We start from the raw sequence: 11,202 nt of genomic DNA on the forward strand, positions 1-11,202 counted from the left end.
TCAGTATGTTCAAATGAAACTACGCAAGGCGTTTAGTTTTTTAATTCGTTTATGGGGTCTTTACCGTCGGGACATCCTTGGTCGTATGTATACTGCTGTTGCTCTGCCTCACGAATTGTTCCCGTCCCTCCTCTTCCGTAATTTCAGACTTTCTGATCTTTCGCCCATTAAAGAATCTTATTTTAAATTTAAAAAAAAATTTATTTGGTTTGTCCCTTTGACAAACCAAATATGAGATAGTTTTGAGTGTTTTAAATCTTAGTGCAGGATCATGTAGCCTGTATAAAGAAAAATTACAAAACATTTGAAGACAAGGCAAAAATTATCCTCTTAGGCCACAATTTATTTCCGCTCTTTAGTAACAGTTCTGACTTGATAATTTACAGGCTAAATTATTTAGAATTATTTTAGTATCTTTTTTTAGCTTACTCATCTTTTTCGAGGGAAATAAAGAAAATAAATAAATAAATAAAAATACTAAGTCAAAGTTGAGCCTGAAAGGAAAAACGGGCCAAATAAGACTTTTAAAACAATCTATATCACAAAATCTAAAGTTAAACTCACGACTTTGACTATGTTTTTCCTTGTTACCTCGTCCATGTTTTTGGTTTGATTTTTCTTAGAGTTCTCTTCTTCGTCTGAATTCCCTTTTGCTTCTGAGGCTGAGCACTTTTTAGCTTCTTCTGTACATTTCTCAAGCAACTTCCTGCTTTTTGCAATCCTCTGAAACACGTACGATTCGTAGTGTTTCTTTGATGTTATTTCTGTAAGACACAATGGTTAGAAAAATCGTAAAGGACATAGACACTTAAAAGTTTTTACAAACTAGAGGTAGACATTCTAACGAAAAACAGCTCTGCAAGTTAATTCATTTCTGGATGAAGTATGAGAGGCTAATAACCTTAATGAAATGGCAGCTTGTTCTCTGAATCAAATTTATAATAGGTTTAATATCAATTTTTGACTAAGCTAAGTGGTGAGGTCACCTGGAAAGGAAATTTAAATTATGAAAATCATATAGAATGAGTGAAACTTACCCGAGTGACAAAGATAATCAAACATCATATCCCGCTCTTCTTGTGTTTTGTGTGTTGCTTTGCGATTTATGGTTGTTATAAGGTGGCGGATGGTTGTTTGGTTGGGGACCCTAACCCCCAGCCTCACGCCGGTTGGAAAAATTTTCTCCAGAAACCTCTTCAAAATTTTTGTTACGTTTTCCAGCTTTCCTCCCGTTGATGACAACAAAAAGTTTGGCGGCTCCGGCACACCAGGCTTCACCAGAGCCGGCCGAACGAATGACAAGTAATTCTGAAAATGTTTCTCTTCGTCGAGGCTGAGTGCCACACCAGCGGACTTTAAGGAGGCGGTTTTGTGCTTCTCTACAAGAACCACAAACATTTCTTCTTCCTTTACTGCTTGCCGATTCATGAACTCATCCACTGTCATGTTTTCTGGGACGCCAGGCCGATGACCGAACAAAAAGGAAACCAGGTAGCACAGGTAGGCCGTCAAGTTTGATAGATCACCGTCCAAAAGCCGATTCTTTGACAGACGCAGGAGCCCAGGAGCCATGAACTCCTCGACGCCTGCCTTCAGTTTTATATAGTCATCGTTATTGAAGGAGTGTGGGTCAAAAGCCCGCTGGTGCTCTTTATGCCTCTTTTCTCTTGTCGCAAGTGACGAGTTCTTTCTATCCAAATGACCCAGGGCTCTTATGACGGAGGCCACGAGTGTTAGATCCAGGTTCTCCGGACCTTCACTACCACGGCTGCTGATGTAATCAATAAATTTCCGAAATCCCTGGGCGTATTTCAATCTTGAACTTCCCTGCATTCCGCATTCAGCCAACTTTGCGAAAAATAGCTCCACTCTGCTGGCGGAGTGTAGGTTCATCCAGTTGTAATTTGTGCCCTCCAGCACAAAGTAGACGATTTTTTGTATACATCCAAACGGATTTTGTAACTTCTTTGACTTTTCTTCTCCATCGAGCGCAGCCCATTTCCTGAAATCCTCCAGTAATTTAACCCCTTTTGCCATCTTTTTTGCTTCCTCTGCCGATTTTGTGTTCATGGTGTACACCTTGTACAAACCCATCTTCATCATGTTTTTGCGTACATTATCCTGCCAATTCCACTCCCTCTTCAAGGAAGTGGAGGCTCCTAACAGCTCCGGTGGATTTTCCGGCTCAGACTCTGAGTCTGAATTATCATGTAGAGAGCCTTCTGGGGAATAGAGGCTACCCTCCTCACTATGGATTAGGTCTTCTTGGTCCGAATCGATATATTTCTGCCGAGCTTCCCGATGGGGTCGAGAAGGCTCCACCAGTAGCTCGCTGGAGAAAATATTTCTATTCGATGCAGGTGACGAAGTTTCTGGAATCGGTGAAGTTGATGGCTTTTCCTGGGCTGACGATGGAGCGTCAAGAACGGCTGGTCCGTGGAAAGTTGTAGTCACGGAGTCACGACCAGTCTGTGAAGTTGTAGTCAACGAAATTGGCCAGTCCAGTTCATCGCTTGTGTCGAAGTACAGCCCGCTCATCTTTGTCAATGCATCGCAGAGTTTATGGAGTGTTTTCGAGTTTTCTATTGCAGCTCGTACTTGCGACGCATAAAAGTATGACTTATATCTTGTTTTTTTTTCAAGGTCATCTTTGGCTTGATTGTGCAGTTGTTTTGCCTCTGCTGCTGTCCACGATTCCCCAGAAGGTTTTCTACAAGGTCCTTTTTTTGCCATGAGATGTTTTTCTAGGGATTCAAATGTCCTGTGGCAAAATGGACACATCTTCCAGAAATTACGGCACTTATTTTTCTTCTCGTGTTTTTCTTCTCCATGGATCGTGAGAGATTTCTGCAGATTAATTTCGGGCGCGGTCAATGATGGCTGGGGGGTAGACTGATTTGGTATGTGTCCATCAGTGGCTGTGCATGTTTGGCTTTGGCAGTGTGTGTGTGCGTGCATGTGTGCAAGTGTGGTTGTGTTCATGCATGGCTGTGTATGTATGTTGGCATGTGTTGCTGTATGTGTGTGCTGGGGTGACAACGAAGATTCGTTTGCGTTCAAGGCATGTCCAGGGGCAGGCGAGGTCAGTTCAGTTTTTGACAAGGCAGGTTCAGTAGCAGCCAAGCTCGGTCCAGTAGCAGCCAAGGTTGGTCCCTGGGCAGGCAATGTCGGTCCCTGGGCAGGCAATGTCGGTCCAGGGGCAGCAGACAAGGTCGGTCCAGGGGCAGCCAAGGTTATTTCAGGGCCAGGCAGAGACAGTCCAGGGGCAGGCAAGGTCGTTTCAGAGGATTCTTGGCAAACAATATTTTTAATCGTTTTGGACATCTAAAAGGAGAAAATAGTGTCAGTAACAAGTACTTGATATATGACCCACAAAATATATGGTTTAACCCCCCTGCTAGCCGTGTGGATAAATAAATTTTTAATTCTGCGTCCGAATTAGTAACACACTAAGATATAATTGTGCCAATTAAACTCAAATGAAAAATAGCTTTCAATATAATGGAATATAATCAGATCAATATAATGGAATATAATCGTGTCAATATAATAAAATATAATTGAATAATAGCGTGAAAACCTAGTAAATTACAAGGCTCTCTTTTCTCTTAAAAAAAGCTAAATTAATTTTAGGATATTGGGTTGGGGGGGAAGGAAGTTCAAGGACAGGCTACGTGGTATAAACTTTCAATAGAAGAATTTGTCTTGGGAGAAGAGAATTTCAAGGAAAGGGGTCGCGGGATTTTCTAGTATTATTTTAAAAATCAATGAAAAAAAACATGGAGGCTTTTTAAAACTGAATGTAAGGCACATCATTAAAACTTAATACGAACGGAAGTTATTACGCATATGACGGATTTACCTCCCCGTAATACCTCAATCTTTAAGCTTAAGTATTTTCAGTATATTTGGCTTGAGGGGTGAGAGATACAAGGAAGGGTGGGGGATAATTTGAAAAAAATACAGATTTTTTTAAGGATCAGGAAGAACGCAATACTTAGTAGAATTATTATTTGTCACTAGACACCAAAAGGAATGGCTGCTGATAGTCTGGCACAAAATTGTTTAACTGGTAAATTACCAGGTTTTCACAATATTTTTCCAGTATATTCGAAAAACGACCGAATTCACACACTGTTTTACAAGTATACTTGAAAAATAAGCACGTTCTCACAATCCAAAAGTTGAAAATACTATTTCAAATACTAAGAAAGCTCGCAAGTGTTCCAGATTCTTTCCTATGATTCTATATGTCTCCTGGAAATCAATTCCATGCGTAAAAGTCTAAAGAAAAAAGGTTTTTTGTTCATGTTTTAAACTTCAATGTTACTACACAGCAGCTAGTAGTAGTAGTAGTACGTCAGTAGTAGTAGTACGTCAGTAGTAGTAGTAGTAGGTCATTTTTAGAACTTGCAGACCAATTAAATTTAAATTTTGAGAGAAGTCATCTCCAATTTTTCTAAGATAGTATAGAAGTGGTAGTAGTAGTGGGCCGGTAGAAGTAGTAGTATTAGGTCAGTAGTAGTAGTAGTAGGTCAGTAGTAGTAGTAGTAGGTCAGTAGTAGTAGTAGTAGTAGGTCAGTAGTAGTGGTAGTAGTAGGTCTATAGTAGTAGTAGTAGTAGGTCAGTAGCAGTAGTAGTAGGTCAGTAGTAGTAGTAGTAGGTCAGTAGTAGTAGTAGTAGTAGGTCAGTAGTAGTAGTAGTAGGTCAGTAGTAGTAGTAGTAGGTCAGTAGTAGTAGTAGTAGGTCAGTAGTAGTAGTAGTAGGTCAGTAGTAGAAGCTCAGTAGCAGTAGTAGTAGTAATAGGTTAGTAGTAGTAGTAGTAGGTCAGTAGTTGTAGTAGTAGTAGGTCAGTAGTTGTAATAGTAGGTCAGTAGTAGTAGTAGTAGGTCAGGTTAGTAGTAGTAGTAGGTCAGTAGTTGTAGTAGGTCAGTAGTAGTAGTAGGTCAGTAGTAGTAGTAGGTCAGTAGTAGTAGTAGGTCAGTAGTAGTAGTAGTAGGTCAGCAGCAGTAGTAGTAAGGAAATTTCCTAAGGAAATTTCTCCCCTTTCTTCACCCCCCTTCTTTCTTAATCCTCCCCCCGCCCCAACCTCACCCTTCTTCGTTAGTAGTAGTAGTAGTAGTACGTCAGTAGTAGTAGTAGTACGTCAGTAGTAGTAGTAGTACCTCAGTAGTTGTAGTCGTAGGTCAGTAGTAGTAGTAGTAGGTCAGTAGTAGTAGTATTAGGTCAATAGCAGTAGTAGTAGGTCAGTAGCAGTAGTAGTAGGTCAGTAGCAGTAGCAGTAGTAGTAGGATAGTAGTAGTAGTAGTAAGGAAATTTCCTAAGGACAGTAGCAGTAGTAATAGGTCAGTAGCAGTAGCAGTAGCAGTAGGTTAGTAGTAGTAGTACATCAGTAGTAGTAGTAGGTCAGTAGTAGTAGTAGTAGGTCAGTAGTAGTAGTAGTAGGTCAGTAGTAGTAGTAGTAGGTCAGCAGCAGTAGTAGTAAGAAAATTTCCTAAGGAAATATCTCCCTTTCTTCACCCCCCTCCTTTCTTAATCCTCCCCCCCAACCACACCCATCTTCGTTGGTAGTAGTAGTAGTAGTAGTACGTCTGTAGTAGTAGTAGTACGTCAGTAGTAGTAGTAGTAGGTCAGTAGTAGTAGTAGTAGGTCAGTAGTAGTAGATCAGTAGTAGTAGGTCAGTAGTAGTAGTAGTAAGGAAATTTCCTAAGGAAATTTCTCCTCTTTCTGCGCCCCCTCCTTTCTTATTCCCCCCCCCACCAAACCCTTCTCAGGGCCACAAAAAAAACCTTGTATTGTTGTGAATTTGTAGGCCAATTAAACTGAAATTTTGTGAAGGCAATTCCAGCTTTGTCGATTATTTAAATAAACTGAAAAGTATTTTTAGTATATTTGGTTTTTTTTTGGGGGGGGGGGTTTAAGAAAGGATAGGGCTAAGTGGAGGAGACCTCGCTCTTTAGGCTAAACATTAATGAACTATGACTTTTATTTGCAAAGCCTCTTTTAAGAAGATCAAGATCTCTGGATGAAAACGAACATAAAGCGGTACTCCTAGCAACTGATCGATGAATTACAGTCGTTTCGAAACGTATAATAAACGACAGTCAATTATAAACAAAGCTTTCGCTCTCAAAAGCAGTAAGTGTTATACAGTTGTCATGTTATGTTATACAGTTTCAGGACAACGGCCCACGAGTCAGTAATTTCTACAATATGGAGTATAGAATTTCTACAATATGGAGTATGGCGATATGCGCCATTAATAAAACCTAACAAAGACCCACAACGTGACTAAAATTTTGTTTCAAACTTGTTTGCAAAAAGAAACAGTCTTAATATTGAAAAATTTATGATAGACTCAACTATTAAAAATCAATTAGCCTACAAAGAAAAATTACTTTTGTCTAGACCAGTGTTTCTCAACCTTTTTTTTACCCATGAACCCCTTTTCCCTTCTTTTTATCTTGGTGGACCCCTTCATAGCTATTGGACATAAGAACAATTTTCTATTCTCCACTAATTTAGTTTTTAAGGTTTTAATTATCAGAGAAATAGTATACCCATCAAAAGTTACGAGCCTGAGAAAATTTGCCTCATTTTAGAAAATAGGGGGAAACGCCCCCTAAAAGCCATAAAATCTTAACGAAAATTACACCATCAGATTCAGCGTATCGAGAACCTGATTGTAGAAGTTTCAAGCTCTAAACTCGAAAAATGTGTAATTTCGCATTTTTTGCCAGAAGACAAATCACAGATGCGTGTTTATTTGTTTTTATGGTTTTTTTCCCCAGGGGTGATCGTATCGACCTAGTGGTCCTAAAATGTCGCGCAAGGGCTCATTCTAGCGGAAAATTAAAAGTTCTAGTGGGATTTTAAGTGACCAAAAAATTGGAGGGCAACTAGGCCCCCTCCCATGCTCATTTTTTCCAAAGTCACCAGATCAAAATTCTGAGATAGCCATTTTATTCACCATAGTCGAAAAACCAAATAACTTACGATTTACTCCCTCGCAGTTCCCGTGGAAGGGGTTGCAAGTTACAAACTTTGACCTGTGTTTACATATAGTAATGGTTACTGGGAAGTGTACGGACGTTTACAGGGGGATTTTTTTGATTTGGGAGGGAGAGTTGAGGGGGGGTTACGTGGGAAGATCTTTCCATGGAAAAACTTTTCAGTTGAAAAGACACTTTTAATGAAAGGGGCTTAAGATTTTTAAGCATTATTTAAAGAACAATGCAAAAATAAACATGAAAAGTTTTTTTCTACTGAAAGTGAGGAGCAATATCAAAACTTAAAACAAGCAGACATTAGTACGCATATGAGGGGTTTACCTCCTCGTAATACCTAACTATTTACGCTAAGGTATTTTTAGTAATTTCAACTATTTATTCTACAGCCTTTGTGATTCAAGGGTCACTCTTGAGGAATTGGGACAGAATTTGAGCTTTCGTGTAAACAGCGAGGTATCGACGAAGGGTGGACCCCCTCATATACGCAATAAAAACATACGAATATAGAAGTTCGTTTAATTACGTATATTTTTTACTAATTAAAATGTTCGTAAGAAATTTAAAGTTCTAGTTGCCTTTTTAAGTAATCAATAAATTGGAGGGCAACTAGGCTTCCTCCCTCGCTTCTTTTTCTCAGAATTTTCCGATTAAAACTATTAGAAAGCACTTTAGCCAACAAAAAAATAATATACAAATTTCGTTTTAATTATTTATATGCGGAGAGTCAAGATCAGAACATGCATTAATTAAAAAACGTCCAGAAATTAAATAAAAAAAAGTTTTTTAAAAGAAAGTAAGGAGCGACATTAGAACTTAAAACGAACAGAAATTACTCCGCGCATGAAAGGGGCTTTTCCTCCTCAACGCCCCGCTCTTTATGCCACAGTTTTTTACTTTTTTAAGAAGTAGATTTAAGAGGAAGTCAAACTTTAGCGTAAAGAGCGGGGCGTTTAGGAGGAAAAGCCCCTTTCATATACGGAGTAATTTCCGTATTTAATAAAGGGCCTGAAATGGCCCTAGGACCCTAGGGTTGCTTTAGGGGAAACTAGGACCACTCAAGGGGAGCCCTTAGGTAGTCCCAGGGAACTCAAAAAGGCCCTAGAGTGGTGCAATCTTTGAGGCATGTTAGACCTAGTCATGGTGCTAGAGGAAACCAGGACCTAGTTTCCCTAGTCTTAGTCTTAAGGGTACATAGGACCGATATAGGAGCACTTGAGTAGTGCCGGGGCCCCCAAAACTCCAAGGCACGGCAAATCTGGCTTCACCCATGAAATGGCACCTAGGACCACTCTAGGGGATTGAATGGTGTCGGGACCCACTACAATTCCCTAAAGTGGTCAGAGGGGGCCTGGAATGATCCTGGGGGCCTGGAATGATCCTAGGGCCCTGGGGTTGCATTTGGGAAAATTAGGATCACTCTAGGGGAACCCTCTGGAGGTCCCATGGCACTCAAAAAGGCCCTAGAGTGGGGCTGCATTTGAGGCATGTTAGTCCTAGTCCTGGGGCTAGGGTAACCGAGGACCAGTCCTAGTTCTAGTTTCCCTATTCCAAGTCCTAAGGGCACCTAGGCTTACTCCAGGAGCAGCTGAGCGGTTCTGGGGCCCCCATTTATTCCCTAAAGTGGTCAGAGGGGTCCTGGAATGTCCTTAGGGCCCTGGGGTTGCTTCAAGGGAATCTAGGATTGCTCTAGGGGAAACCTATGGCGGTCCCAGAGCACTCAAAAGGCCCTATAGTGGGGCAGCCTTTGAGGCATGTTAGTCCTAGTGCTGAATCTAGGGAAACCCAGGACCAGTTCTAGTCCTAGTTTCCCTAGTCCTAGTCTTAAGGGTACCTAGGACCGCTTTAAGTGCACTTGAGCGGTGCCGGGACCCCCAAAATTCCGAAAGGTGGTCACAGAGGGGCCTGAAATGGCCCTAGGACCCTAGGGTTGCTTTAGGGGAAGCTAGGACCACTCAAAAGGAGCCCTTTGGTGGTCCCAGGGAACTCAAAAAGGCCCTAGAGTGGTGCAGCCTTTGAGGCATGTTAGTCCTAGTCCTGGTGCTAGAGGAAACCAGGGTTTACTCCAGGAGCAGTTGAGCGGTTCTGGGGCCCCCACTAATTCCCTAAAGTGGTCAGGGGGGCCTGGAATGTCTTTAGGGCCCTGGGGTTGCTTAAAGGGAATCTAGGATTGCTCGAGGGGAAACCTTTGGCGGTCCCAGAGCACTCAAAAGGCCCTATAGTGGGGCAGCCTTTGAGGCATGTTAGTCCTAGTGCTGAATCTAGGGAACCCAGGACCAGTCCTAGTCCTAGTTTCCCTAGTCCTAGTCTTAGGGGTACCTAGGACCGCCTTAAGTGAACTTGAGCGGTTCCGGGACCCCCAAAATTCCGAAAAGTGGTCCCAGAGAGGCCTGAAATGGCCCTAGGACCCTAGGGTTGCTTTAGGGGAAACTAGGACCACTCAAGGGGAGCCCTTCGGTGGTCCCAGAGAACTCAAAAAGGCCCTAGAGTGGTGCAGCCTTTGAGGCATGTTAGTCCTAGTCCTGGTGCTAGAGGAAACCAGGACCTAGTTTCCCTAGTCTTAGTCTTAAGGGTACATAGGACCGCTATAAGAGCACTTGAGTGGTGCCGGGGCCCCCAAAACTCCAAGGCAAGGCAAATCTGGCTTCACCTTCACGAAAAAATGCCCCTCACGAAAGAATGGAGGGAGCTCTTTACAATAATACCTCGCTCTTTACAGGCTCTAGTTCTGTAAATCCTGCTTAACAGCGTGGGAAACTACCACGAGGGAAAGTATTGGGAAAAAAAATATCCAATACAATACGATATCCAATATCGATACAATGAAATGTATCAGTCCATCATAGCCACTGTCACAGGCATAAAAAAATATAAAATATATTCTTAAGCAATGTACAGCAGCTGTGATGGACCTAGTTTCCCTAGTCTTAGTCTTAAGGGTACATAGGACCGCTATAAGAGCACTTGAGTGGTGCCGGGGCCCCCAAAACTCCAAGGCAAGGCAAATCTGGCTTCACCTTCACGAAAAAATGCCCCTCACGAAAGAATGGAGGGAGCTCTTTACAATAATACCTCGCTCTTTACACTAAAGTGTTTTAGTGTATTTGCTTTGAGGGGGCAGTTAAGAAAGGAGGGGGATTAGTGGAGGGCCACAAAAAAACCTAATAAAATAAAAAAGCTTTCATTTCCATTGAAAACTTTTGTAAAAATTGAAATTTGTGTAAAATAATGCTTCGGATTTGGAAATAAATAAATAGGCTGAGAATTTGTAGGCCAATTAAAGTGAAATTTTGAGAGAAGGCAATTCCAGCTTTAACGGCTATTTCAATAAACTGAAAAGTATTTTTAATAGTTTTAGGTTCCCTGGGGCTTGATACTAAACACCTTACCTTGGAAAGAACTAAACATTTTAGCACCAATAAAATGAAAAATAAAACTAACCTTATTTAACAATGTTCAAAAATCAATTGAAACTTGAAAACTCTGGGCTCCACTTTATATTGGAAACAAAATCCTTTGTTTGCGTGTGAGACGCCCATTTTGCGGATATACTTGAAGTTTAGATCAGTGATTGGTTGAAAACAAAATCCTGCTTAACAGCGTGGGAAACTACCACGAGGGAAAGTATTGGGAAAAAAAAATATCCAATACAATACGATATCCAATATCGATACAATGAAATGTTTCAGTCCATCATAGCCACTGTCACAGGCATAAAAAAATATAAAATATATTCTTAAGCAATGTACAGCAGCTGTGATGGACTTCATAAGACTTCATTACTTCAAAAGCAAGATTTAATTCAAGCAAGGTTAGCACAGCACAGCACCACTTGAGTTTGAGATGGTATGTTTGAATATGATTTTCCCCTGGGTTGTAGGCTAAGAGGAAGGTCACTTATGCCTGATCCTGTCCCTACTTTTTTTACTTGGTTTTTACTTTGGAAAGAGACCAAAAGTGAGATTGAATTTCTCATAGCTTGGAAGTTTGCCCTTCAGTCTGTTTAAAGAAAACAGATTCATATTTGAAGTTTAGTTCATTTCAATCTTAGGGGTTGTCTACATTTTTGACACTTCATTAAATGGTTGTAAAGAAACACTTTTATTTATTTGTCTTGTTTGTTTCCAACCAGATTTTTTTTATATCTTTAAATTGATATACATTTTTTACAAGTTAATTAGTCATACCACAGTTC

The 11,202-nt window shown here is 40.9% G+C and overlaps 1 protein-coding gene across 1 annotated transcript; it reads right to left on the bottom strand.

Moving 5' to 3' along the window:
* Positions 1–447: 447 nt before the first annotated feature.
* LOC136026781 (uncharacterized) lies at positions 448–10,504 on the bottom strand. The gene is made up of 3 exons (XM_065703480.1): positions 10,449–10,504; positions 1,038–3,324; positions 448–764 (listed from the first exon to the last, which is right to left on the bottom strand). The coding sequence occupies exons 2-3, from the start codon at positions 3,322–3,324 to the stop codon at positions 535–537; spliced, it is 2,517 nt and encodes an 838-aa protein (XP_065559552.1). The 5' UTR covers positions 10,449–10,504; the 3' UTR covers positions 448–534.
* Between the last annotated feature and the right edge of the window lie 698 nt (positions 10,505–11,202).

The sequence above is a fragment of the Artemia franciscana genome, chromosome 5, assembly GCF_032884065.1.
Source record: "Artemia franciscana chromosome 5, ASM3288406v1, whole genome shotgun sequence".
Classification (NCBI taxonomy): domain Eukaryota; kingdom Metazoa; phylum Arthropoda; class Branchiopoda; order Anostraca; family Artemiidae; genus Artemia; species Artemia franciscana.

Bases quoted from the DNA above. Each gene is read 5' to 3' on its own strand.
- LOC136026781 (XM_065703480.1), bottom strand. From the start codon at position 3,324: ATGTCCAAAACGATTAAAAATATTGTTTGCCAAGAATCCTCTGAAACG. The intron at 765-1,037 runs GTAAGTTTCACT...TGTGTCTTACAG, and splicing joins TGATTATCTTTGTCACTCGG to AAATAACATCAAAGAAACAC.